We start from the raw sequence: 27,378 nt of genomic DNA, 5'->3' as shown, positions 1-27,378 counted from the left end.
ACACATGCAGCATCTTACAGCTCCTTGAGCATTTCAGGGACAACAGGGAAACACCCTGGCTGCCTTGCTCTTGCTTTGCCAGGCTGGAGCACAGTCCAGGAATGAGAAATCCAGCACTGCCTTCAGAGCTTGGACATCTGCCTTCTGAACACTCAGGGACTGGCCTAAATCATTGCACTTCTTAGCAACTGCTTTGTTAACAGCTGCCTGCTTAGCATATATGTGAGTATAGTATATCATAGTATATATCATAGTATATCATGTCTTGGGACTCAGCTGATCGAGGTTTCTCCTTACCCGAGGAGTCTTTCACCAGTGACGGACACTTCCCTTTGGATGACAACTCCATGATATAACTGAGATCCTATCATGTGAGCTGCCTCCAAGAAGTACCTGTGTGCTTGCTTTCCACTGCTGCAGTAACCTTTAGGTTCAGTAACACAGGTCCCTCTGAGACAGGAAATGGATACTTAATCACTTATGCAACTGTCATGTACAAGTATGTCCTCTTCTGACTACTGCACAATCAGGGTATATTGATTTGTTCTTACTTCTGTGATTAAGCACTTTGATTAAAATATCCCTTTAAAAGGCCAAGCTTTTTCTTAGTTCCACTATACAGGAGTGTAGCTCAGTATCTGAAATTAAACCAGGTTTTAGATGACAGCACAGTTGTTTGAGTCACTAGGTTCTTGTAGGGTTTGTAATGATTTACTACAAAGAACACTCAGTAAAGCTGACACAATGCAGCCATACAGTCCCTGCTGCAGGCAGAGGTCACACTGAGAAGCCACTGGTGCAAAATCCATCCCAGCCTCAGGCTCTACACACATTTTAAAACAGCTCTTGGGAAGACAAGAGATTCCAGCCATTGGTGGGGCTTCTGGATAACACCTGTTCACTTACTAAGCAGCCCTGCAATACCTTCCTGCTGGGATGATGTAGTGAATCCAACCCCACTACCAAGAGAAAATACAAAAACATATCACTTCCAAATACTTTAATATGGTCCATAACAACGAGCAGCTTAGAACTGGATCACCTGGCCCTGTAAGAATGAAGAGATGGAGTAAGTTTATTCACCACTGAATGTTGCCACCCTCATCCACCCATGGTACACAAGCCTACCTTTCTCTTCTTGTCTCCTCCCAGCTCAAAGTGCTTGCACCTCTTAATTGCCAGCATCCTCTTGGACCTGCAGTTGGGCTCCACACACTCCAGCCTCAGCACAATCTTCTTTGTAGTCTTAGCCTGGGACGAGAGGAGCAGAGTGTATCAATGCACAAAATGTCCACAAGCAAACAAACTGCTGCTGCCAAGAAAAGCATGTTATCTGCACTCCTGAAGATTCAGCAGCTTGTTCTCACAGTGCAGATAAAAATACTACCAACAGAGTTAGGCTCCAGGCAGCACCATAAGGACCAGTACAGGACTACACTGGATCAGTATCTTCGCAATAAAGAACACTGGTTCAGTGGGGCAGGGCTGGCTCCTGCAGAGCTCAGCCATGCTCCAAGGCCATGCCAGTGAACACACTGGGAACACACACTTTACAGTGTGGGAGAACAGACCAACAGCACTCAGGGAATTCAGCAGAATTCCAGGCAGAGACACATCTGGAAGCAGCACCGACTTTCCCCAGAACACAATGTGCTCAGTGCAGACCTGCAGCTACTGATAAGTCCGATGAAGGCCAAGACTACAGAGGAAAGAACCCAAAGCTGCTGTAGCAGCTGCACGGAGCTGTAATCACCAGTTACCAGCTTCGCCCAATCACCCATATAACACTGACTAGAAAGAAACAGGAATGGAGATGGCAGGGTATAGCAGCAGTGCCAGACTGTGAGAGCAGTACACCTGCTCTGTGTACCTCCTGCAGCAGCATTTTCTCCAAGATCTCCTCACTTCCTGACACAAAATCAACTTCAAGAACTGCTGTCTCATTTTGTTGTTGCTGGAAGACATCCTGAACATCTCCAGCACAACACCAGGACTTTCCAGCAATGAGCCAAGCAGCTTAGTAAGTAACTGCACAGTTCACACAAAAACTGTAGCGAATCAGCCATTGGGTTCTGCTGCCTGCTGCAAATACCACAGATGTTGGGCCCCTACAACTCCCTGGCAGGAGGTACGTAGAGGCACAGAAGGAAATCAGGCAAGACCACAGGCCCAAGTATCCACACACTGCAAAGGACAGAGGATGACAGCAGCAGGTTACTGCAGCTTAGTAAGTAACTGCACAGTTCACACAAAAACTATAGCAAATCAGCCATTGGGTTCTGCTGCCTGCTGCAAATACCACAGACGTTCGGCCCCTACAACTCCCTGGCAGGAGGTAGTAGAGGCACAGAAGGAAATCAGGCAAGACCACAGCCCCAGGTATCCACACACTGCAAAGGACAGAGGATGACAGCAGCAGGTTACTGCAGCTCATCTGTAACACAATGCATTGCTGCTCTGAAACGCTCAGGGAAGGCTTAACACAGCAGCCCTCTTGTACTGGCTAAATGACAGGGATTTCCCTGGAGCCAGACTGCAAGAAAACCATGTTGTGTCCTGCAGTGCCCGAGGAGATGCACTGCTTTGCTTCTACCATACCCTTGCACTGACAGCACCATCACTGTGCAGAGCCTCACAAACCCGGCAGAGTTTCAATGAGAAACTACTGCCACTTCAAGACCACAAGGAGAGCAAGCAGCAGCCTCCCCTTCCCCTTGCTGTACTGGCAAGCAATGAAGAAAACGCTCCTTTCATTAAAAGCATCACTCCCAGTACGATCCTGCTCCCCTCCAGCATCAAGGCTCCCTGCACAACCTGATATGCAAACACATGCTACGTTGTCACTCCTGAAAACAGCAGCATCACACAGAACAGGAGCAGCAGGGAAGATGTGGATGGGGAACTCACATTCCCCAGACACCACTATTCGCAGAGCTGCTGTAACATGGCCTGAGCACAGGACCAGCACAAGGCTGCAGCATCCCTCTTTCAACTGGTATGTGGATTACCATGAACGCTTCTGGTCCCCCTGCCAGAAGGAGCACTCACCTTCTTGCGGAAGATGGGCTTAGTCTGGCCGCCGTAGCCGCTCTGCTTCCTATCATAGCGTCTTTTTCCTACAGGGAGAAATGGTTCTCTTTAGGCAACGACTCAAGACACTCCGAAAAGCAGAGCTGCTGCTCACCAAACCTTAGCAGAACTCAGTCTGCAGCTGCACCCCAGATCAGACGCAATCCCCTCCTCTCCCACAACCATCACCCCGGCGTGGGACGTGGCCACCCGGGTCCCACACAACCTCCCTCAAGCCTCAGTGCCCCCAGGCCTACCCTGGGCGTAGAGCGAGTCCTTCCCCTTCTTGTACTGGGTGACTTTGTGCGGCTGGTGCTTGCCGCACTTCTTGCAGTAGGTCCGGCGGGTTTTCGGGACGTTCACCTGCAGGGGACGGGGGAACTCGGTCACCGCGGCCAGGAATGGCTCCGGGCGTGCAGCGCCGCCATCAACGCATCTTAGCTCGGCCGCCCTTCCCCTCCCCTCCGTTAGGCCCTGCGCCGTCACCCCGGACCTACGACCTCCCCAGCCGCCCTAAGCCGACCTAACCGCAGACCGAGCACCCCCCGCAGCGGCGGGCGCCTCGAGCGGGCGGACCGAGCCGCCTCCGTGGCGGATGGCAGCGGATAGAACCGGGCCCGCTGCGGCCGGCACTCACCATCTTGCCGGCAGCAGCCCGAAGAGGAGGAGCGCCTGGGAAGCGAAAGCGGAAGCGGATGGGAGTGGTGAACGATAGAGAGGAGGAGCGCAGGGAGCGCGAGTGGCGCCGCCTTGCGGCGGGAGGAGAGCGGGGCAGGGGGTTGAGGGCGCGGGGTGCGGCGGGGTTGGGGTGCGGAGGGGGGCAGGGGGCGTGCGGAGGGTTGCGGGTACATGGGGTGACCCTGTGCGGCGCACACTGTGCGGCACGTGGAGAGGGGCACATGGCGCTGCACCGTGCCATGTGGGTGCCCCTCGTCCCCTCGATGCGCAGCAGCCGCAGCCCGGGCCGCCCCAGGAGGAAACACAGCTGCTGCCTTTGAGTCAGAGAGCAGGGAAAGGGGAACTGAAAGGGTGGGGTTGGCCGGGCCCGTCCTTCCTCCCTGCGCACCCGACCCCGCCGCCACTGCCACCCCGACCGGCCCCGCCGGGCCACCCTGGGGGGCGCGGGCAGCGGGCACGGCGGGAGCGCTGCGGGCCGGAGCGGCGGCGGGAGGGCCGGGTGAGTGCGGAGGGGGGGCCGGGATGCTGTGTGCGGTGTGGGGACAGGGCTGGAACACGAGGGTGGCGGTGCCCTGCTGCCAGGGTGGGGAGGAGGGAGCCGTGCGGTGCCTGCTTGTGGCCTCGCACCTCTGTCCTGGGCACCGGCCGCATGCTGGGAAGCAGAGGGGGAGCTGGGAAGGCTCAGCCTTGTCCCACAGCCCGGACGGCTCCGGGCAGGCCAAGGAGGGGACAGGTACCATGAGGCCAGAGGGCAGCGGAGCAGGGTGGTGGGTGCAGGGAGCTCTGGGGCTGCAGTGGAGCATGGGATCAGGGCACTGTGTGTGCTATGGACCCCAGTGATGCTGCAGAGCATGGGATCAGGGCAGTATGTGTGCTATGGACCCCAGTGCTGCTGCAGAGCATGGGATCAGGGCAGTATGTGTGCTATGGACCCCAGTGGTGCTGCAGAGCATGGGATCAGGGCAGTATGTGTGCTATGGACCCCAGTGATGCTGCAGAGCATGGGATCAAGGCACTGTGTGCTATGGACCCCAGTGATGCTGCAGAGCATGGGATCAAGGCACTATGTGTGCTATGGACCCCAGTGGTGCTGCAGAGCATGGGATCAGGGCACTATGTGTGCTATGGACCCCAGTGGTGCTGCAGGGCATGGGATCAGGGCAGTATGTGTGCTGTGGACCCCAGTGGTGCTGCAGAGCATGGGATCAGGCATGTGTGCTATGGACCCCAGTGTGCTGCAGAGCATGGGATCAAGGCACTGTGTGCTATGGACCCCAGTGTGCTGCAGAGCATGGGATCAGGCACTATGTGTGCTATGGACCCCAGTGTTGCTGCAGGGCATGGGATCAGGGCAGTATGTGTGCTATGGACCCCAGTGATGCTGCAGAGCATGGGATCAGGGCAGTATGTGTGCTATGGACCCCAGTGATGCTGCAGAGCATGGGATCAGGGCAGTATGTGTGCTATGGACCCCAGTGGTGCTGCAGAGCATGGGATCAGGGTACTATGTGTGCTATGGACCCCAGTGGTGCTGCAGAGCATGGGATCAGGGCAGTATGTGTGCTATGGACCCCAGTGGTGCTGCAGAGCATGGGATCAAGGTGGAAGATGAGTGCCAGAGACCCAGCGGTGCTGCAGAGCAGGGGACCGTGGTGCCGGCAGTGCCTTTGAGCCCTCTTTGCCCGTGCATTGTGCGGCTGGAGCGCAGCTCTGGGTTTGTTCCCAAGCCTGTCCCATGCAGGAGATCCCCTCCTCTTCGTTGTTGTCACCCTCCAGGCTGCACCTCGCACACGGGGGCTGTGGCGTTTGTCATTCACAAACACGCTGTCACCCTGCCCGCTTGCTCTGGCTATGCCAGCCCCCTTCAAACAGCGGTGGCCAAGAGGCTCGGCTCCTTAGCAGGACATGTGCAGGGAGCTGGCGGTGGGGTCAGAGCACGCTTGGCGGGGGTGTGACAGCGGCAGGAAGTCACACGCGCTGGGGACACACACAGGACATGCTTCCAGCTACCCACTTGCCACCTCTGCTTTGTCACAACGCAGCGGCAGTGGCTGCAGGGTGAGTCCTGCAGGGAACCCAGCACATCCAGGGACAGGCAGGGACAGGGAGGCTGTGCCATGCTGGGGCAGAAGAGCCCTGGCATACCCATGCCAGCACTGTCCAGAGGACACAGGATGTGCCCCATCTGCCCAGCACTGCTGGTGGTGACCCGGCTCTGTGAATCGAGGCAAAGCTTCTGGACACCCAGCACTGCAGATGGGATGGGATGGAGCCCAAAGGCTGCTGTGCTCAGCCCCCGTGGCTGTGTCAGGGGGGACACACGATGGCAGCCACATTTTATAGCTGGGGAAACTGAGGCAGGGGGCTACAGGGGGATGCTGGGGTTGCTCTGGGCTTGCTCTGGTCTTGCCCACCACCCTGTCAGTGGCAACCCCAGCCACTCGCCCTGTGCTCAGCAGGGACCCCAGTTCCCTTCTCCCCAGGCTTGGATCTGCCAGTGGAGGCTGCTGTGTTTTATAAAGAACTCTTTAACAACTCATTGTTTAAGGGGGTTTTGCTTTGTTTTGTTTTTTAAACCACCCAAACAAACAGAAATCCCATGAGGGCCACAAGGGTAGGGAAAGGGGATGCTAGGTGCAGGAACCCCGCTTGTTCCCAGTCTTTCTGGCTATAGCCACTGCAGTGAGGCAGGATTGCAGGATCTATGCTGCAAGGGTCTGGGCATCGCCAGGGCATGGGGGAACACACCTGCTCCTGCCCCCAGGCTGGGCATGCCCCATAGAGCGGCACAGCTATGGGGACCAGGTCCTGGCATACTTGATCCCCACCTGGTCCTTCTCATGGCCAAACCAGCGCCTGCCTCCTGTGTGAGCGGAAGGGATGTGCTGCCTGGCTGGGTAGCGGGGAGTTCAACCCCTTGCTCTGGCCCTCCTCTGAGCCTGCCCCAGAGAAGATGAGGGCAGCAGGGAGGGAAAACGCTTCTCCTGGGATACCCTCTAAAGCTGTGTTTGTAGGAGCAAACAGGAAGAAGGTGGAGGTGAGGCAGGAGCAGGGCATGTAGATGGGCAGGGCAGGAGACATGGAGGGACGGCTCCAGTTCAGCAGTGGCCCCGTGTAGCTCATGAACTCCCTGATAGATCCAGTCTGGAATGAAGCATTGGCTACAGCCCTCAGAGGAGAAGCCCAGAGCTCTGTGGGGTGTTGGAACCATCTGGGTGCCACAGTGCAGCATGAAAGGGTACAGGATGCTCCAAGAGATGGGCCAGGGGCAGAGTTCCAGCTGCCCTGGAGGCAGGGCAGCAGTGGAATGCAGTGCTCTGAACTGAGCCCTTTTCTGCCTGGCCCATCCCTGGAGAGGCTCAAGGGAAGAGCTTTGCTGAGGAGGGCTGGAGAAGGCTCTGGTTGCTGGCTGGAGGCAGCCCTTCAAGCCTGGAGGAGGAGGAATGTTGAGCATCATTCTTGCTCTCCTGCAGGCTCCATGCACATAGAGGGGAAGGATGCCTTTAGGGCTACTCTGTGCTCTCAGCACCTATTTGAGGCCAGGACCTACCCACAAGTTTTCAGGGACTGGTCTCTCCACAGAGGCAGTTCAGCACATCCCTGCACAAAGTGCCTGAGCTATGGCAGGAAGAAGCAGCCCACACAAACATACAGACATGATGCTGGAGGGGAGGAGGGAGCCCTTTGGGTGTTGCTGCTCTGCGCTCCTCCCTCTCTATCTATGTCTGTCCATCGGCACACCCACAGGGCCCCTCCAGCATCCATCAGAAGCCAAAGCCATCCGGGTGGTGGCTTGGTCCATAGCCTGGTGCTGGAGATGGGATAGGAGAGGGAGGGGTCCTATCACAACCACCCCACACTGACCTGCCCATACACCTCTGCAGCTGATTCCCCGCCGTGGTGGTCCCAGGCTGGCCCTTGGTCAGTGGAAGCAGTGCACCAAGTGAGGTCCGGCAGCAAGCACTGTGCTGGTGGTGTGCTGCCCACAGCACCGCAGGCAGCACAGCAGAGGAGGCCGGCAGGGCCGACATGGCCAGTGTCATCCTGGAGAGCATCTTCTTGAAGCGCTCGCAGCAGAAGAAGAAGACATCTCCCCTCAACTTCAAGAAGCGCCTGTTCCTGCTGACAGAGAGCAAGCTGGCCTACTACGAGTACGACTTTGAGCGGGGGGTGAGTCGGCAGCCACAGGGCTCACCAGTTGTCCCTTTGCCAGCCCAAGGGGTGGTTGGACAGGGACAGCGGTTGGCTTGAGCCTCCCTTGATGATCATTCAAACCAAGCCTGTGCCTTGCAGCGCCGGGGCAGCAAGAAGGGCTCAGTGGACATTGAGAAGATCACCTGTGTGGAGACAGTGGTGCCTGAGCACAACCCTCCCCCTGAGCGGCAGGTCCCGGTGAGGAGGGGCCCCGCTTGTGTCCCCTCGCTGGGGAAGTAGGGAGAGGGACCCTGCTCTGGGGTGGTGGGAATGGGGAACAGCCCTACTTGGCATGGGGGGCTCTGCACCCGTAGCCCATACCAGGGGTCTGGCTTGATGCAGGGCAGGGGGAAGCCAAAGGCTGTGAGTCCCATGGGAGATGCCAGCAGCCGAGCAGCAGGATGCCAGCATGTCTCTGCCTCTCTCTTCCAGAGAAAAGGAGAGGATTGCACCAACATGGAGCAGATCTCCATCATCGAACGGTTCCCTTACCCCTTCCAGGTGAGTCCCCACTGCACCCTTTGTGGGTCCACTCTTAACTGCAGAGGGGGACCTAGTGCCAAACCGTGTCAGGTATCACTCACCCATCTGGGGACACCCTGCTGCAGTCAGTGGTGCACGGGGCAGGCAGGTGAGCGCTGTGAGCCCCAGCTTGGGCAGTTCTATTTAAGGGGGCTGCTTAGGTGCAAACCAGCTTCTGAGCTCTATTGTGCCTCTTTCGGCCCCACAGCCCATGCTGGAGGGATGCTGTCTGCAGGGTGCGCACTCAGCTCCCAGCCCAGCTGCCTGCCCCTTCTGGACACACTGAAAGTCAGAGAAGGAAGTGGAAAGTCTCAGGGGAAGGGGCTTATTTAGAACTTCTCTGTCACGGTCCTGCGAGCAGCGTGCAGGGCAGCGCACACAGCACAGCCTGTGCTCTGCCATACCCCTGGGCTGCCCCCATCCTCCCTGGAGACCCCCGGTGGGTGCTGAGCTGTGTGGTCCTGCAGGTGGTCTATGACGAAGGGCCCCTCTACGTCTTCTCCCCGACGGAGGAGCTGCGCAGGCGCTGGATCCATCAGCTGAAGAGCGGTGAGTCTGGGGGCTCTGCGGCTCCCCCCCACACAAACACAAGCCAGGAGCTGTGTGTGTGCTGTTAGGAGCACCAGGCTTCCGGGGTTTGTTATCTCGTGGTTCCGCTGCCCCATGGCTGCAGAAGAGCCATCAGAAACTTCACCCGTGACCACAGCACTCCTAAGACCCTGCCCCACGTCCACTCCTTAACATTTAACATCCCTGAGCTGCTCCTGCCTGGGGACATGGACACTTGCCTCTGGCACCCTCTGACTCCTGCCCCACCATAGCCACCGCAGCTGAGGCTTCTTGCCCTCTCGCAAGCCTGCTCCAAATGAGCTTGAGCAGGCTCAGAAGTCATTGAGGGTGAAAGGAAGCAGCAGATGTGGCCACACAGCTGTACTGGCCTGGAACACAAGGGTAGAGCCCCCAGTGCTTTGGGAACAGGAAGCCAGGGAGCATCTCTCCCAACCCACCCCAAGCTTTGCTGAGCTAACACTTGGCTGCATGAGGTGCTACCTGCTTGAGCTGAGCATTGCAGCAGCACTGCCAGGATGCTCAAAGCTGGCCAGGATCCCCCAGCACACTGCAGAGAGCTCTCTTTGCTCCCTGAATGCAGTGATCAGCCCTGTTAAATCGTTTCAGCCTCTGCTGCGCTACTGATACACAGCCACGTGTGGCCCCGCTGAGGGTTCACCTCGACTCACTGCTCATGGTCGGGTGCTGGAGCTGCCTGTGTGTGCCTCTTGGTGCGTGTGTGTCTCTGTGGCTCTGTGCTGGTGGGTGATTAGCTGCTTGAACTGACACAGGGAAGTTTGCCCCAGCCAGGCGGAAGCAGCGCAGGATGATAACGGGGAAGTTGGTTACTTCACGAGAGCCCTGCAGCTCTTCCCCAGCAGGCAGCAGCTCTCTGCCACTTCCCTGCTGCAGCAGGAGGGCTGCTGGGGCAGCTGGAGCCAGTGGGAAATCCACAGGGAAAAGGGGAGAGAAAATGCCGGTCTTTTGGTGTTGGGATGCCCTTATCCCGCCCTCATCCCCGCAGAGCTGCTGTGGTGCTCTTGTGGTGTTCAGGCACATCCAATTGTCCCTCTAGCACAAGGAAGCTGGTTGTCTCCTAGCAAAGGAGCAGCATCCCAGCAAGGGAAGTGCCTGAGCAGGCAGGGATGGTGGCAGTGCCCTGCTGTCCCCATGGACAAGGCAGGGATGGTGGCAGTGCCCTGCTGTCCCCATGGACAAGGCAGGGAAGGTGGCAGTGCCCTGCTGTCCCCATGGACAAGGCAGGGATGGTGGCAGTGCCCTGCTGTCCCCATGGACAAGGCAGGGATGGTGGCAGTGCCCTGCTGTCCCCATGGACAAGGCAGGGATGGTGGCAGTGCCCTGCTGTCCCCATGGACAAGGCAGGGATGGTGGCAGTGCCCTGCTGTCCCCATGGACAAGGCAGGGATGGTGGCAGTGCCCTGCTGTCCCCATGGACAAGCCAGGCACAGCACTGGCCTCCCTCCCCACTTCTGAAGATCAAGGGTTCAAAAGAGCCGCAAACCCCAACAGCCGCAGGGATGCTGGACCTTTTGGCTGCAGGAGCAATGAGCTGAAGTGAACCCTCAGCAGGGCCTCTTGTGGCTCTGTACCAGCAGCACAGCAGAGGGTGGAATGATTTAACAGGGCTGATGATCTGCACTGAGGGAGCAGAGAGCTCTCTGCAGCGTGCCGGGGACACAGCACTCATCCCTTCTCTGCCACAGTGATCCGGTACAACAGTGACCTGGTACAGAAATACCACCCCTGCTTCTGGATCGACGGCCAGTACCTGTGCTGCTCCCAGACAGCCAAGAATGCCATGGGCTGCCAGATCCTGGAGAGCAGGAATGGCAGTAAGACACGGGGCACCCTCCCCTCACCCTGTCCTCGGGCCACAGCATCTTCCCTCACCTTAAGTCCTTTTTCTGTTCGGAAGGTTTAAAAGTTGGGCGGTCGCATCGCAAGACAAAGAAGCCTCTTCCCCCCACTCCTGAGGAGGACCAGGTAGGGGCCAGCAGCAGCATGTGGGTTTGCTCCAAGGTGTTTAAGGAGCAGACTAACTGGGAAAAGCCATTGCATTGCTCAGAGATGTACACTCCATCCTCTGGAGAGGGGTGTCAGGGTGGTACCCTGAGGGAGAAGGAGCTTGAGTCAAAAGCCTGGAGGAAAGTCAAGTGATCTCACCCCTGAGGTTCCCCAGGGGGAGCTGGGAAGATGGAGGAGCCCTAGGATAGGGTGGAGGAGTCACCATTTGTGAGGATGGATCTCTGAGGTGGGAATGTTGCAATGAAAAGTGCTGGGAGAGGGGGAATTGGTGTCCTGGTGGAGATACATGGGGGAGCTGAGACAACCACTGCAGTGAGTGGCCTGAGCCCACTGCCCAGCAGGCCTGGGGAGGCTCTCTGCTGGGCACTGTGTGTCTGCCAGCCTCACCCTGTCCGTGCTCTCCCTTGCTCCGTGCAGATGAAGCCGCTGCCTCCCGAGCCGGCCCCCAGCACAGCGGGCGAGATGAAGAAGGTGGTGGCCCTGTACAACTACCTGCCCATGAACGCGCAGGACCTGCAGCTGCAGAAGGGCGAGGAGTACCTCATCCTGGAGGAAAGCCACCTGCCCTGGTGGAAAGCCCGTGACAAGAACGGGTAAGAGCTCCCAGTGCCCACTGCAGTGGCCTCTCGCGGTGCCATGGCACTGGTGGCAAACATGCCTCTTCAGCATCCTGGGGGTTAGGACAGTCAGCAGGCTGCCATTGGGGTGGCACATGAGGACAGTGAAGGAGGCTGCGGTAGCATGAACCCGAATGGGTTTGCACCGAGGTTTTTGAGCCCGTTTCTACACAGCCTTCTGGGGCAGGAACCTGCTTTCCCCGTGGCCTCCTCCATCAGTGTGTGACCATCACTTTTCTTCTGCAGAAGGGAAGGATACATCCCCAGCAACTATGTCACTGAAACCAGCAATTCCCTGGAGATCTTTGAGTGAGTAGAGGGCACAGGGATGGTGCAAGCTGCACATGGTCAGGGATTTTTACATGCAGTTCTGTTAAACACACACAGCCTGTGAGCCCAGCTGGGTCAGTCTCCCTCTTCCCTACCCTTTGAGAGCCCCCAGTTATCCCTGTCCTGGGCCAGGCTCAGACCAGGCTGGGGACAGCAGTGGTTGTGGTGCTCTCCCTGACACGTGTCCCTGTTCCAGGTGGTACTCAAAGAACATCACCCGGAGCCAAGCAGAGCAACTGCTCAAACAGGAGGTAAGTTTGAGTTGGGAAACTCCTGGGAGGGGAGCATGACCCCTACAGCCCCAGGAACCATCTGTACCCCAACACGACCTCAGGCAGGGACTGGAAGTAGGACTTCACCCACTTTATGTCTTGCCTGTTACATTACACCACCCCATAACCACTCTGTCGCTCTCCCCTTTCTCTTTTAGGGTAAGGAAGGAGGCTTCATTGTCCGAGACTCCACCAGCAAGACAGGGAAATACACTGTGTCTGTCTATGCCAAGTCCTCTGTGTGAGTGGATCTGAGAACAGCTTGTTCCTACCTCAGAGGCACCCCTCACCCTCTGCCTGCTGACCCCTCATACTGTCTCTCCAGAGACCCCCAAGGCATGATCCGCCACTATGTTGTGTGCTGCACCCCCCAGAACCAGTATTACCTGGCAGAAAAGCACGTGTTCAACACCATCCCGGAGCTCATCACCTACCACCAGCACAACTCTGCCGGTCAGTGCTGGGGACGCAGTGGGGCCAGCAGTGCTTTTACTGACACAACAGTACCCCCACCTTCCCACACTGAAGGCAGGAGGCTTGTGTTCCCTGCTGGGTAAGTGTGGCGTGGCGATCTTACCTTCTTGTGTCTCAGGGCTCATATCCAGACTCAAGTACCCCGTGTCTCAACACCAGAGAAGTGCTCCTTCCACAGCAGGTCTCGGCTATGGTAAGCTGGCCTCACACTTCCCTGGGTGCAGCACTGACTTTCTGAGCCTGGGATCCTGCCTGTCCCGTGGCACAAGGGCTCACAGCCTTCCCAGGAATCACTTCCCAACACTCACTGGCCCTCTGGTGACAGTTCTGACCAAGAGATGCCATAAACTACTTTGCTCCCCATCCCTTGGAGGAACAAGTCTCAGATTTCATGGGTTTTGGGGGTGCTTTTTCAGGCAGCAAATGCTTGTGAGCTCTTCTTGGGCTTGCTAGATGAGGGAGGCCACCTGCACCCACATTATGCTTGTTCTCTCTACCCCAGGGTCGTGGGAGATTGACCCAAAGGATCTGACCTTCCTGAAGGAACTGGGGACGGGGCAGTTTGGTGTGGTCAAGTACGGCAAGTGGAGAGGCCAGTACAACGTTGCTATCAAGATGATCAGGGAGGGCTCCATGTCAGAGGACGAGTTCATCGACGAAGCCAAAGTCATGATGTAAGTGGTGAGCAGCCTGCAGGTCAGAGCTGGACCTGCCTTGCCAGAACGGCTGCGCCTCTGGGTGGCGTGGATGCAAAATGCATCCAAGAACCTACTGCCTTTGTCCCGATTCCCGATGAGCTTTTCCACCATCACCTGGGCCAGGAGCACTTCCCTTCCCACACTCTTTATTCACAGATGCTGCTTTTGCTGCTTGGCCTTCTAGATGCTCAGAACTGCCGTTCTTGTCCCCAACACAGGAACCTGTCTCATGAGAAGCTCGTGCAGCTCTATGGGGTCTGCACCAAACAGCATCCCATCTTCATCATCACCGAGTACATGGCCAATGGCTGCCTCCTGAACTTCCTGAAGGAACCTCGGCGGCGGTTCCAGCCTGCCGAGCTGCTGGAAATGTGCAAGGATGTCTGTGAAGCTATGGAGTACCTGGAATCCAAGCAGTTCCTGCACCGGGACCTGGTAGGCCTGGGGCTGAAGGACACATCTCCAACTGAGCAACAGCCACAGCATGTCCTGGACACAGGGTCCAGCTCATCATGATGAGGAGAGGCAGCTCTGCAGCACATCCCTCTAAGCTTTCCCTGCCCAGCTGAGCATGGGCAGGATGCTCTGAAGTCGCTGCAGTGAGTTAGTAGGGATTGCAGAAAGGGCAGCACTGGATAGTTTTCCAGCAGATGGGAAATCAGTCTGTGGCTAGGGCAGGGTTTGTGTTAAGCAGCATCGCTGGCTCTGACATGAAAGGCACCTCTTAACCCCCATGAAAAGCTGAGCCTGCAGTTTGTCAGCCGTGGGCTGGCATCACTAGCTTGCAGTGCTGAATCTGATCTCCTGGTGCTGCTTTGTTCAAAGCCCCACCAGGGAAGTTTCCCCTCTGGAGATAAGCAGGATGCTGGAGGCAGGAGCAGGTAGGAGTGACTGCCTCCATCTCTCCACCCACAGGCTGCTCGCAACTGCTTGGTGAACGAGCAAGGAATTGTGAAAGTATCGGATTTTGGCCTTTCCAGGTCTGGTGGATGTGTCTGTGTCACCTTCCTGTCTCGGTCCTGCAGCTCCTCCTTCACTCTCTTCTACATCTTAGTCCTTCAGCTCTGTTTTTCCTTTGTCTTCCCCCATCTTTCTGCTTCATTTATCTGGCTCAACCTTCCACCCCTCCACTTTCCACCATCCCTTCCTTATTTCCCCCATCCCTTACCCCCCTCTCTTTGCTGCTTCTTTCTCCCACCTCTAGCCTCCTGGAGGCAGCTTTCTCTACACATCCCCTTTTTTGTGGCTGTGCTTTTGTGTCACCCTGTTTCTGCCTGTTGAAACCCATGTGGAGGCCAACCTGTTGTCACTCTGAGAGCTGCTAGCTCCTTTTGGGCTTTGTTGGTTGCATGCAGTAGTAACCTATGGAGTGCAAGGCAGACACTCTGATCCGTTTGCCTTCTGCAGGTATGTTCTTGATGACGAGTATACGAGCTCCATGGGGTCCAAGTTCCCAGTGCGGTGGTCTCCCCCTGAAGTGCTCCTGTACAGCAAGTTCAGCAGCAAGTCCGATGTCTGGGCTTTCGGTAAGGGCGTGAATGACTCGGAGATCGGGAGCAGCTTCAGCCACAGCTGCTTCCACGCCATGAACCGTGCCTGCCGTTCCCTGTGCCAGGCGTCCTGATGTGGGAAGTTTACTCCCTGGGGAAGATGCCTTACGAGAGGTTCAACAACAGCGAGACAACGGAGCACGTCATCCAGGGGCTGCGCCTCTACCGCCCGCAGCAGGCTTCGGAGCGGCTCTACGCCATCATGTACAGCTGCTGGCATGAGGTAAGCGGCCCCCAGCCCGGTGCCCACCGAGCGGTGCCGGGACCCGGCTCCGCAGCTCTCCCCTCTCCCTGCAGAAGCCGGAGGAGCGTCCCACGTTCTCAGCGCTGCTGGCCAGCATCCTGGACACCACGGACGAGGAGCCCTGACCGCGGGCTGGTACCACGGGGCTGCTGCAGCGGGACACGGAACCCGAGGGCCCCTCACCAAGGCCAGGACCGAAGCGTGGTCCCCGGTCCCGGGACTGCTCAATAAACCGTTCAGAACGCTGGCTCCGCGGTGATACCGCCCAGCCGGCAGGGGGCGCTCGGCGCGGCGCGGTTGGCGCGGAAGGGGCGGGCGCGGCGCACGCGCGGTGGCGGCGGCGTGGCGCGGCACGTGAAGGTCGCGGCGCGGCGGGACCCGGCGGTACCGGTAGCACCGGTATCGGGATGGACGCGTCCGCCGCAGGGCTGGGCGCTGCCGACCCGCAGCTGCAGCGCTTCATAGAGGTGGAGACGCAGAAGCAGCGGTTCCAGCAGCTGGTGCACCAGATGACCGAGCTCTGCTGGGTACGGGCGGCCCGGTTCCGGTCACCGCCGCGGCGGGTGGTGGTGGGGCGGGAGGGGGAACCCTTGGCCCTAGGGGGAGAAGGGAGACGGGGACAAAATGGAGCCGCTATGGGAGCATTGTGATCCCCGGGGTGGGTCGTGGGGATGGGGAGAACGGAACGGGGAAGAGTCCCGGTCGGGGGGCCTGGATGGGCTGGAGGAGGGCCCCGAGGTGGAGGGGATATCGGGTCGCGGTACGTCCGGGACCAACGGGTCCCCCGCTGTGTGCAGGAGAAGTGCATGGACAAGCCGGGCCCGAAGCTGGACAGCCGGGCCGAGACGTGCTTCGTGAACTGCGTGGAGCGCTTCATCGACACGAGCCAGTTCATCCTGAACCGGCTGGAGCAGACGCAGAAGTCCAAGTCGGCCTTCTCGGAGAGCCTGTCCGACTGAGCGGGACCCGCGCCCCGGGGGACACCGGCCGCCCCCCGCCGGCTCCTGGTCACCGCTGCCCGCATGAGCCCGCGGCGGCAGCGCTGGGGGTTAGGATTGAATTCAGTGCCAGGCTCGGGGAAGTTGCAGCCAGATGAGAGCTCAGGGCAGAGGCACAGTCGCAGCTCCCCGGGGCAATGTGCTGCTCCTGGCTCCGTGGGCCAGCAGCCGGCTTTGTGCTGGGACTCCGGGGCCCCTGGTGCTCCACAGGGAGCGTTTGGAAGGCACCCATTCGGCTGAATGGAGGGGTGGTGATGCTCACGTTTGCGGGTGCTCCCAGTGCTGATGTTAATGTCAGCTCTGTGTGAGGCCAGCCCGTGACCACTGCCTTAATGGTGCTGCACAAAACGGACCCTCCTGGGTAGACACAAGCCCTGTAGGTGTCATCGCTGCTCAATCTGGGAGAGGTACCCTTAGTGAGAAGAGCTTGCTGGGCACTGATCATCCCAGGCAGTATCACTACTGGGGACTACTTTCCACAGGTAAATCATTCATATGGCCAAAGCGACAGGTTTTCACACTGCAGCACGACTCTGTCAGTACTGACTCGCTCCATTAACTGCTTTCCCCTGGTCAACGTAATAAATATTAACTGGGTCAATTTCTAACATGAGATTCTCCTTTGTTCAGGTAGATGGCCACTGAGGATCTGTGGCCTTGCCACTCCCCCTCCTTCCTAGTGATCCTGCTTATTGTACAATTAGTAGGGAGGGGGTATAATTATCTTTTGGCTAGAAGGTCTGTTCTGAATTGGGACCTGTTGCTCAATTAATTTGATCCCATGAATCTAAACTTGTTTCTGGGAGAGGCTGTGGCTTTTCCTCTTCTGCTGCCCTGTAAAGAAGCAGATTGTTTAGACTAAATGCAGGAAATGAGTAACCAGGTACTTTATAACCTCATGCACCTTTACCTGTGGAGGTGACTGGAGGGAGGCCTGTGGCTGTGTCTGCTTGACCTCTGTCCACAGGGCACAGAGTAGCTTCTAACTGGAAAAACAGCAAACTCCTCACCTGAGCTCTGGAAAGGCAGCATGGCATTTCAGCAGTGTTACCATTCTGCATGGCTCTGGGAAGCCTGGAATGACCACTGGCAGTGGCTTGGGGCTCTATACAGGAACCTGCTAAAGCAGTTCTTCAAGTGTCCATCTGCCATGCATGGCTGGACATGGTGTGTGGCTTGGGAACAAGTTCAGGATGTGGTCAGCAGAGCTATGCAGATAGAAACCCACATTAAGTGAGGACATGGCTGTCTAGTTATCTTTAAGAAACTTACCTCAATAGCTAAGGACTCTTAGGCTGTTCCTGTTCCCAAAGTTGATTCCCTCTCCTGTCCCTATCTTGAGTTTCTCTGCAGCATTGACACGGTTCTTCCTACCCTGTAACCCCTCAGGCCTTCCAGCACGGCAAAGCTCTCGGTACAAATGGAACATGAGCCACTCGGTAACTGAACGGTTTTTAATAGAATACAGTCAGCAGGCACTGCATCACCTGCACAGCAGATACTGTATGAAGAAGTTGGTCCCTCTGTAAGAGCCACAGCAGTGGCAGCACCATGGAAATTTTCCCATTTTGGCTGTACTCTGTTCTTGGATGTGAATCTGTAAATAAATTCTAGCAGAGTGAGCAAAACAAGTCCTTGAATGAATACTCTGGGTATGGCATCTTTTCAGGCCAGACAGCCGTCTTCTCTCCCTGCTGTTTCAGCACCAGGTTAGATTAGTTTGTTAATCTGTTCTTTAAAAAGGGCTCTGAGGCCTCCCCACACGTGTGGTCTCCACACTCAGTAAGGGTTAGCACTGTGTTAGTGCTGCGGGCCTCTGGGCAGCTGAAGCCTGTGTCCTCATAAGGACAGATGGATTCTTCACATGCAAGAACAGTGAAGAGGCACCAGATCCCAGGAGCTGGGCAGTTCCCAAGGCTCCTGTCTGTAGCCACAGGAAGCTGCTGTCCCTGTGAGCCTCCTGGCAGTGGCAGCTCCCCCATCTCACACCTGAGGCTGGTGTAGCAGCTGAGACAGCAGGTTCGACCTTGCAGCAGAGCTGCTCAGTGGTGGGAGCAGAGCTAGCAGTTCAGAGGCTTCCTCACACGCCCTCACCTTCCTCCTCCTCTTCTGTGCTCTGAGAGCCTTTGTCCTCTGAGGGCAGAAGAGGCTGGTGCGGACATGACTGATGTCTGTCTGCGCTCCTCCACGAGGCACACAGGTCTGTCCTGCCCTGCTGGAGGAAGAGGGGCAGGAGGCTGGGGGTGAAGGGCATGTCCCTGAAGGCATGCAGGAGGAAGATGCCAGACACGATGGTGAGAAAGCCGCTGATGGTGCCGATGATGTTGTCCAGCACCATGTGTTGCCACTCCTTGAAGAGGATGGCAGAGCACATCATGACTGCTGTGGTGAACAGCACGTAGTAAATGGGTGTGACCACAGATGTGTTGAAGATGTCCAAGGCTTTGTTCAGGTAGTTGATCTGGATGCTGATGCAGATCACCAGGCACACAAGGAGCACCCAGCCCAGTGGTTCTTTCAGCACTGGCTTCCCAGAAAACAGTTCTTTCAGGGCAATTCCCAAGCCTTTGACGCAGGACACAGAAAGCGAGCCGATGGCGGAGCACACCAAAACATAAACCAGGACGTTGCTCTGTCCGTAACGGGGGCCGGCCACAAAGATAAGCAGAAGGGTGCTCACCAGGACACAGACAGCAAATACAATGAATCCTTAGGGAAAGAAGAATTAAAGATCTCTGCCAGAGAACAGCAGCACCGGTGATGGATGTAAGTGAACAGCAAGTAGAGATGGAGGTCTAGGAAGGTGGCAGAAGGCTTGGGAAGCCCTGACTGAATTCTGTGGGCCGTGGTGGGATAAAGAGGAGGAGCATACGGCCCTGCCAGAGCACTTCCTCTAATGAACAGCAGCATCTACCTGTTCCTCTGCTCCTCTCCTGTGCTTTCTTCTTCCATCCCCTGTGCTGTTTCTTTCGCATTTAAAGTGTGGAGACCCCAGTCTTTTCCCACCACAGAAGGCAACCCACAAGCTACCCTAGACACAGGGGAATGTTTCCTCCGCTGATGTACAGGATAAGAAACAGCTCAGTTACTCTTTGGTTCAGTCCTTCCCAATCTATCCAAATTGTATCCTACCTTCTCCTGTCATTTCCAAGCCTGAATTGATAGGACCCTTTAAGTACCTGGATCTTTCAGCTTCTCTGCCATTGACTCCAGGCTGGAAACCTCTTCTTCCTGCGGAGCATGGATCACCATCACTGTGGAGCCCAGGATACTCAGGATGCAGCCGATCTTCCCATGAACATTCAGCTGTTCATTCAGGAAGGTGGAAGACAAAACTGCACTGAAAGATAGTAAAACAAATCCCAAACCAATGAGGCCAAGAGATGGGCTACCTGAGGGAAGGGAGGGAGGAAAGCAGAGCAACTGCTTTCACCACTAAGGGCTGGTAGGTGAGGTCAGGGTGTTTCTGAGGCTGCTTACCTAACCAGGACACTCAGAGCACCCAGTGGAGTTACCAGAGTTGCAGGGGCAAAGGCATAGGCAGCAAAATTTGCTGCTTCTCCAACTCCCACTGCAAGAGAAACGCTGCCAGGTGAGCATCAGAGGAGCAATGTGGCACAGTACAGTTTGAGAGCAGTCAGGAGAGCCTCCGTTTGCACCTGAGCAGCCCATGTTTCTCTGAGGTTACATTGTGCAACCGGGAAAGCACAGCACCAGCAGGAACAAGCAGAAGCCTGATGCAGGTTCTCCTGTATGGTTATGCATGGTGATCTTTGCTCACATTAGCAGGAACCACAGGAAAACAGCTCCATGTTCTCAAAGCTAAAAGGACTTTTGACCCATGTTTCTAAGTCATGTTCTTGTTCTTCCAGGACAAGTTTTTACAGCTTTGTAACGGGTAAATCAAGTAAATTTGATTAATAATGTTGAAAAGTGTAAACCAGAGCTGCTGAAACTGCTGTAGCACTAAACCCACAGTGCTGGATGTGCAGTTGTAACTACATTGTCTGGGCTGGCCATGTCAGAAGCACTCAAACCAACTCAGACCAGCTCCTCGACTCCTGTTTAAGCAAAGAAACCTGGTAATGCATGAGAATTTAGAATATACAGAGTTATGATTAGATCAACAGCATCCTCAGATAAAAATCAAGCAATGTTCATAATAAATAAAACACAAAAGCAACTGGAAACCATGACTAATGCACTCGTGTGTCCTTTCACAACTGTAGAGCAGGTACTTACTGCAGAGCAGTCCTGCCCACCAAAGCCATTCCTGCAGGTACGCATGTCCTCCTTGTCCTAAGTAAGAAAGAGCAACAACAAACCTCAGATCATCACTATCCACAAGTACCTGAAAGGAGGCTGTAGGGAGTTGGGGGTTGGTCTTTTCTCCCAGGTAATGAGCGATACGACAAGAAGAAACAGCCTCAAGCTGTGCCAGGGGAGGTTTATTGGAGATTAGGAACAACTCCTCCACCGAGAGGGTGATCAGGTATGGAACAGGCTGCTCAGAGCAGTACTGGGGTCACCATCCCTGGAAGCATTCACACACCGTGTAGACAAGGCCCTCAGTGCCATGGGTCAGTGATGGGGTAAAGGTTGGACCTGATGATCTCAAGCACGTTTTCCAACCTGGCTGGTTCTGTGATTCTATAAGCTCCCCAACAGGCTTATCATGCCCGAACAGCCGTGGGGAAGCGAGCAAGTGGGATCAACCTGAGCTGCAAGCACAAGGCTGCCTTGTCTCACACTGGCCATGGGCAAGCACTGATTTTTACCCTAAAAGCAAAGCTTTTACCCCGGTTTTGCTTCTGAAAGAGCAGTTCCAAGGTCCCGTTCTGTGTGGCTATGGGCGCTGCCCTGTGGAAGAAGCCTCCTTTGGGACCAAGCAGCCCCCCAAGCAAGGAGGAGGCAGCCAAGGCCCAGCGCTGTCCCTGCGGAGGCGCCGCGGCAGTGACAGCGCCGAGACCGTGAGCCGGGGTCCGGCTCCGCCGTCGGCTCAAGCCCCGGTGCGTTCTGCGCTCCCCGTTCACCCGCGCCCGCGGTACCTGCCCTGGTGCGGCCGCGGCGGCACAGCCGGAGCAACCCCTTCTTCTTGAGGATGAAGCTGCCGCCGATGAAGGCGCTGGAGGCCAGCGCCAGGCCCAGCCCCACGTAGAACCGGGGCCGCTCGGCCTCAGGGCCCATGGCAGCGCCGCCGCCCGCTCCTTCCGGTGCTCCGGCACAGGCTCCGTTCCGGGGGAGGGCTGTTCCCGGCGCACCGAGCCTGGCTTCCGGGCCGGGCCCTGCGAGCGGGCCCGGCGCTCGGACAGGCCGCAGGTCCCGCCCGTCGCGGGGCTGCCGTCACCCTGGGTTTCAGGCTTGGTGTTCCCGGCGAAGAAGGGGAGATGAGTAAGGGCAAGGACGATGCTCCGCATGAGCTGGAGAGCCAGTTCGTGCTGCGGCTGCCGCCGGTAAGAGCTGTTCGGTCTGCGGCAACCATCGCGGTTACGTGCGGCTCATGCCCGTTTGCAGGGTGAGCAGGTGGGCCTGCGGACCGGGCAAGGGACAGAGCAACAGGCTGGATGCTCTGGGCTTTGGGTAGCCCGTTCCCACTGCTTTGGACTGGTCTTCAATGGGCTCCTCTTAAGAGGGGGTGACACAAAGCGGGAGGCTGGGAAGACAACACAGAGGATCAGGGTGGGAACCTGCGCACAGCGGGTGCTGGCTCTGCAGGGCTGTGGCTGTCAGCGCGCTCGGTGCGGTGGGTGGGATGCTTGAAGCCAAGGCTGTGTCATGCTGAGACCGCAGGAGCTCGGTGGTGGGAGCTGTAACCGCCCGCAGAGCCGTGTCCCCGGCAGGGAATCGCACTGAATGCAGGGGATTCACCCTGCTGTCAAAGCTGCATCATGGCCTGGGGTGTGAAGGGCACTGGGAATAGCAGAGCCACAGGGATAATGCATCGGGAGGAGGGTGCCGTCTCCATTGGAGCTCTTGCAGTTGTCTGTGTTGGCATGGAGGAGTGCGTGAAGCTGGGCAGAAACCTTTGGTGATTCTCAGAAGCCCATCCAGCCCTGACATAATGCTTTCCAACCTTCCCCAGGAGTATGCCTCCACTGTGCGGCGAGCAGTACAGTCTGGGAATGTCAACTTGAAGGACAGGCTTACCATTGAGCTACACGGTGAGTGAGCAGGATCGGGGCTTCTTCCAACTCCTCTGACAGTCCACAGGGGAAGCTGTGTGACTTGTGTGTGTCTTCCCTTGATGTCTTTGCTGCCCAGGAACACGTTGCTCAGTTTAACTGTTCAGTGCCAGTGCTAACCTGTCCCATGGCTTCCCACAGCGGATGGGCGCCATGGGATTGTCCGTGTGGACCGGGTGCCGCTGGCAGCCAAGCTGGTGGATCTGCCCTGCATCATCGAGAGCTTAAAAACCATTGACAAGAAAACCTTCTATAAGACAGCAGATATATGCCAGGTATGGTTTGTCCTTGTCTGTCCCAGCAGCTTAATTCCTTGCTTCTGTCTCCAGGAAAACCCCTGTACGCTTTGGCAGCTGGCACCCAGTATAACATGGCCAATTTTGGTACTCTCACAATATTAGCAGTTTAAAATTCATTTAGAAATCCCATTTGCAAAGCATGAAACATGATTGTCCTTGTAACAGCTTCACTGCTGCTGTGCTTGGCTATGAAGTGAGCTGGGTGTGGAATACTGTGTTTCTCCTACCCCGTACCTGGGAATCCCTTTGGCTCACCCATGCAGTGGGCAGTCAGTTTTCCACAGAAGCTTTCACATCCTTTTGTCCTCGTGTAACAGTAAGCACCCTTTGTGTTTATGCGGGGATTCCAGATGCTTGTTTGCACTGTGGATGGTGATCTGTACCCCCCTTTGGAAGAGCAAACTGTGAGCACTGACCCCAAGGCAAACAAGAAGAAGGACAAGGACAGAGAGAAGAAATTCATCTGGAACCATGGCAGTGAGTAGAGGCTGTGCCAAACAAACAGCTCCATCCCACCACCCCAGTGTCCCCACAGCCACTGAGGGCACTCACCACTGCCACGTGTCGCCTGTGGTGCTGCTCTTTTCAGTGCTGTCTCTGTTCCCGAAGGGATCTTCTCCCTGTTGGCACACAGCTCTCCCATTAGGCCATCTGCCTGACACATGCCATCTGTTTCCTCTGTCACAGTCACTCTTCCCCTGAAAAATGTACGGAAGAGACGATTCCGGAAGACAGCTAAGAAGAAGGTGAGCTGCTTCTCACACAGATATAGTAACCAAGGCAGAGGCATTAGGGCTGTATCTTTCTATGAGCCCAGAAAACATTGCTTCACGTATTTCCTTGCCCGAGATGAGGGTGAAGGATTGGTAGTAGATTTAAACACTTCTTTGGGTGCTTCTTCCATGTTTCCCAAGATGCTCCTAAGGGGAAAATCCTCTGTGCAGAGAACTGCTGGACCCCATTCCTGTGTCTGCCTTGCCACAGTGCATCTCTTCCTGCTCATAGAGAAGGAAGGAAGACTTGCATGGAAATGAAGCCCCGCTCATTCCTGCTTTCCCAGCTGGAATCTTCTCTCTGTGCATAAGCTGTTCCCTTCCCCAACAAGCCATGCTACAAATAGAATAGCTGTCATTTCAGCTGGGGGAGTGACAACAGATGGAGCTCAGAGACTGTCTCTGTGCATATGCACAAACCAGGCAAGGTGCTGGGGACAGGCAGCGCTGTGAGGTTGAGAAGACTTGTTCTTCTCTGCTTTGCAGTTCCTGAGAGCTATTTCGTGCTATTTCGCATGACATTTGGGAAACAAATTACTCGAGACATTCTTATAGCGCACAGGAGAGGTTTGATGTCACTGCATTAAGATTCCTGGCTGATTTAAATGTGAAAAATTAAACCTGCTTTTGACTGAGGTGGGAAGGAGCTGAGCTGACCATCCGTCAAGACACAGCACCTCAAAGACTTTCTGCATACACACCTAAAGTCTTATTTCACAGCCAAGTACAAAAGTGAGAGTACAGCCAAGTACAAAAGACAGCCCACCAAGGAGCCCTGTACAAAATAGATGGGCTCCCTTCAGGAGGTGCATAAATTACTTCTAGGGTGAGGATGAGCAAAGGCTGAGCAGAAAGCATAAGAGAAGAGAAGCTTGAAACAGCTCTGTCCACAGGTGGAGGGTTGGAGTTGGCCAACGTCATCAGCGTGCGCGAGGCATTTAACAACTTCTGTTCTCTTTCCGCTCTCTGACCCAGTATATAGAGTCTCCTGATGTGGAAAAAGAGGTGAAGCGTCTCCTGAGCACAGATGCTGAAGCTGTCAGTGTCCGTATCCTTTTAGGAGAGAAAAAAGCCCAAGTGCGGGACAGAGCACTATGTGTGACCTGGGGGTTCTGGAAAGGAGACGAGTTCAGCTTAGTATGGGTGTGAGAGGCTGCAAGACAGGGGTACAAGAGGCACTGAAGTTTTGGAGCTTCATCTTTGCCTTGTTCAGAGCTCATTGTTTCTTCATGGTGATCTTCCTTGGACTGTAGTATTGTACTGAGCAGGAGCATAAGTAACGGCAGAGGAGAAGTCATCAAGCAAAGGGGCTGGGGGGGTTTGTCCTGGATAGCCATAGCTGCAAGGCCAGACTTGCTGGAGGGGCAATGATCCACTGCAGTTTTTAGCATTCTTCCATCACACTGCATTTTTCATGTTCCTCTTTTTCCCTTGACTCATCTGTTCCTGCTGTCAGGCTGGGAAGTCATTGCTGAAGACGAAACAAAAGAAGTAGACAACCATGGTTCGCTCACCAGCCTGGACATCTCCTCCCCAGGGATGTCAGGACATAAGCAAGGCTCCTCAGGTGCAGTGGGCAAGGCTGTTGTTTTCTTTCTAGCCACTAAGTAAATCAGTTGGCCCCATTCTCTCTGGGGTAAGCCCTAAACAGAGTGAAGGAGAGAGGGTGTAGAGAGAGGCACTCAGTACTGACATGATCCCTGGCAGGCAGAGGGTGTGAGGAAGTCATCAGCTGTACTTTTTCTCTTCCCTTCCCCTTAGAACATGATGAACTGCGGGAGATATTTAATGATATCAGCAGCAGCAGTGAAGATGAAGATGAGAGGGATCATCATGACGATGAAGACCTGAACATCATGGACACTGAGGATGACTTGGAGAGGCAGCTGCAGGACAAGCTGAATGAGTCTGACGGGCAGCAACAGGAGAATGAGGGCTCCAACCAGATAGGTGAGTGGACAGCAGAGCACAGTAGGATCACCAGGATGCCAGGCATCCTGCAGTGCCCAGCTCTGCTGCTGCTGTGGGTCTGAGCTCACTCTCTCTTCCAGTCATGGGGATCCAGAAGCAGATTGACAACCTGAAAAGTAAACTCCAGGAGACTCAGGACAGGAGGAAGCGCCAGGAAGATCTCATCATGAAAGTGGAGAACTTGGCCCTCAAGGTGAGAGCTCTCCTGGGGGCTGTTCAAGTCTTCTGCTTAGCACTGCATTGCCATCGGATCCAGCAGACTGATTCTGCTGCTGGCCTGGAAAAAGCATGGGTCTGGGCTTGCTGGGTTAAAAATCATGGAATCCCAGGTTGGAAGGGATCCCAAGGATCATCTGATCCAGTCTTTCTTGCAAAAGCAGTCTATGCAAGATGCCCAGCACCCTGTCCAGCTGAATCTTAAAGGTATCCGATTTTGGGGAATCCACCACTTCCCTGGGGAGATTGTTCCAATGGCTGATTGTTCTCATTGGGAAAAATTTTCCCCTTGTGCCCAACTGGAACGTCCCTGGGAGTAACTTGTACCCATTAACCCTTGTCTTTTCTGTGTGACTCCTTGTAAAAAGGAAGTTTCCATCTTCTTTGTAGCCACCTTTTAAATTTAAACATGGTGATAAGGTCTCCCCTGAGCCACCTTTTCTCTAGGCTGAAAAAACCTTTAAGCCCTTCTTGTAGATGGAGGTGACATTTGCCTTCTTCAGTCTCCTGTGGTGTCCTCTGATCTTCACGACTTCTCAAAGACCATGGAGAGCAGCCTTGCAATGTCAGCCAGCTCTCTTAACACCCTTGGAATATATCAGGGCCCATCAACTTTTAGGGGTCGGGATTGCACACAGCTGTCGGTGCAGCCTGGGGCTTGCTGCACTGTTTGACACGTGGTACTGGCACCCATTCAGCTGAGGACACACTGGTGACTGTGGTGGCTCATGTTTGTCTCTGCAGACACGTCTCCAGGCCGTGCTAGATGAGTTCAAGCAGCAGGAGGAGCGAGAGAAGCAGCAGGTGAGGAAGCTCCCACAGCGGAGAGGGAAGAACTGGGACATGATGTGGTTCTAGGCTTGACCTATGGTGAAGTTTCCTTAATCTTGTACCACACCAGGTCAGCTGTGCCTGTACCTTATCTGTAGTTGCAAGAGCTTCCTAGGGCGCAAGGAGGTGTAGGAGATGGGGTTGATTACAGCCTTCCTTCTGGAGGAGCAGTGACCCAAAACTGTGGACAAACAGTCCAAGGCTGCCAGGATTGCTACCTGGGGTAAAACCTGACACAGAAACCCACTAGCACCTATGTACAAGAGGGGCAGTGGCTGTAGGGTCTGGGCACATTTCCTGCCTGAGCAGCTCTGCTGAGTTTCAACCAGGTCCCAAGGCAGGAGGTTCCCACTCCCACGTTCCTGTTCTGCCCCAGAGGTGCCCAGGGATGGCTCCCTGCAGTGTACAGGCAAAGCAGCACCAACATAGGTGGAAGATCCACAGAAACAGAAGTGCTTGGGCTGGAGCTGCCAGGAGTCCCTGCCGTGCCATATTGCAATGCTTCACTCTCTCTTCCCAGATGACATCCCTGCAGGAGCAGCTGGAGTCCCTCATGGAGAAGTGAGGAGCAGGCCGGGGTCTTTGTACCTGCGAGCAGAGCTGGAAGTGCCACGCTGAAGCCTGTGCTCTAGTCACACACCTCTGCTGCTGGGCATGGCCAGTGCTGGGCTCACATGTGTTTTTCTAGGCTTGGTTTGTGGAGCTAAAGAATTGAACTATGCCTGTGAGAGCAGCCAGAATACGGGATTTACTGGAAATACTCAGCACCATTTCCCCAGAGTTCCCCCTGGGGCTTCCCCTGTTCTGCATCTTGATGCTCTGTGGCCAGAAAGGAACTTGTTCTTGTGTGTGAGGAATACTTGTG

At 55.7% G+C, this 27,378-nt stretch overlaps 5 protein-coding genes across 5 annotated transcripts; 3 read left to right on the top strand and 2 right to left on the bottom strand.

Moving 5' to 3' along the window:
• Positions 1 to 985: 985 nt before the first annotated feature.
• On the bottom strand, positions 986 to 3,793 carry RPL36A (ribosomal protein L36a). Its single transcript, XM_061356733.1, has 5 exons — positions 3,707 to 3,793; positions 3,327 to 3,432; positions 3,049 to 3,116; positions 1,129 to 1,251; positions 986 to 1,048 (listed from the first exon to the last, which is right to left on the bottom strand). Exons 1-5 carry the CDS (start codon positions 3,707 to 3,709, stop codon positions 1,028 to 1,030), a joined length of 321 nt encoding a protein of 106 aa, XP_061212717.1. The 5' UTR covers positions 3,710 to 3,793; the 3' UTR covers positions 986 to 1,027.
• Positions 3,794 to 7,776: 3,983 nt separating this feature from the next.
• BTK (Bruton tyrosine kinase) lies at positions 7,777 to 15,426 on the top strand. Its single transcript, XM_061356732.1, has 18 exons — positions 7,777 to 7,917; positions 8,041 to 8,139; positions 8,374 to 8,442; positions 8,931 to 9,012; positions 10,737 to 10,865; positions 10,949 to 11,016; positions 11,476 to 11,651; positions 11,922 to 11,984; positions 12,202 to 12,256; positions 12,436 to 12,518; positions 12,603 to 12,730; positions 12,870 to 12,944; positions 13,254 to 13,425; positions 13,668 to 13,884; positions 14,365 to 14,429; positions 14,857 to 14,975; positions 15,065 to 15,222; positions 15,297 to 15,426. Exons 1-18 carry the CDS (start codon positions 7,777 to 7,779, stop codon positions 15,366 to 15,368), a joined length of 1,971 nt encoding a protein of 656 aa, XP_061212716.1. The 3' UTR covers positions 15,369 to 15,426.
• Positions 15,427 to 15,568: 142 nt separating this feature from the next.
• On the top strand, positions 15,569 to 16,849 carry TIMM8A (translocase of inner mitochondrial membrane 8A). The gene is made up of 2 exons (XM_061356731.1): positions 15,569 to 15,770; positions 16,041 to 16,849. Exons 1-2 carry the CDS (start codon positions 15,651 to 15,653, stop codon positions 16,200 to 16,202), a joined length of 282 nt encoding a protein of 93 aa, XP_061212715.1. The 5' UTR covers positions 15,569 to 15,650; the 3' UTR covers positions 16,203 to 16,849.
• Positions 16,850 to 17,682: 833 nt separating this feature from the next.
• LOC133214057 (magnesium transporter NIPA2-like) lies at positions 17,683 to 21,497 on the bottom strand. The gene is made up of 5 exons (XM_061356730.1): positions 21,290 to 21,497; positions 20,484 to 20,540; positions 19,722 to 19,812; positions 19,421 to 19,581; positions 17,683 to 18,950 (listed from the first exon to the last, which is right to left on the bottom strand). Exons 1-5 carry the CDS (start codon positions 21,426 to 21,428, stop codon positions 18,322 to 18,324), a joined length of 1,077 nt encoding a protein of 358 aa, XP_061212714.1. The 5' UTR covers positions 21,429 to 21,497; the 3' UTR covers positions 17,683 to 18,321.
• Positions 21,498 to 21,535: 38 nt separating this feature from the next.
• TAF7L (TATA-box binding protein associated factor 7 like) lies at positions 21,536 to 27,288 on the top strand. The gene is made up of 11 exons (XM_061356729.1): positions 21,536 to 21,694; positions 22,324 to 22,402; positions 22,565 to 22,698; positions 23,073 to 23,199; positions 23,410 to 23,468; positions 24,471 to 24,543; positions 24,952 to 25,062; positions 25,257 to 25,445; positions 25,547 to 25,659; positions 26,427 to 26,486; positions 27,034 to 27,288. Exons 1-11 carry the CDS (start codon positions 21,629 to 21,631, stop codon positions 27,076 to 27,078), a joined length of 1,056 nt encoding a protein of 351 aa, XP_061212713.1. The 5' UTR covers positions 21,536 to 21,628; the 3' UTR covers positions 27,079 to 27,288.
• Positions 27,289 to 27,378: the final 90 nt, after the last annotated feature.

Source organism: Neopsephotus bourkii, unplaced genomic scaffold, assembly GCF_033783945.1.
Source record: "Neopsephotus bourkii isolate Nb327-2 ecotype Australia unplaced genomic scaffold, CSIRO-AGI_Nbou_v1 NB_867, whole genome shotgun sequence".
In the NCBI taxonomy this organism is placed as follows: Eukaryota; Metazoa; Chordata; class Aves; order Psittaciformes; family Psittacidae; genus Neopsephotus; species Neopsephotus bourkii.
Note: the sequence above shows the minus strand (reverse complement) of the source record. Positions and strands in the feature narration are given on the sequence as shown.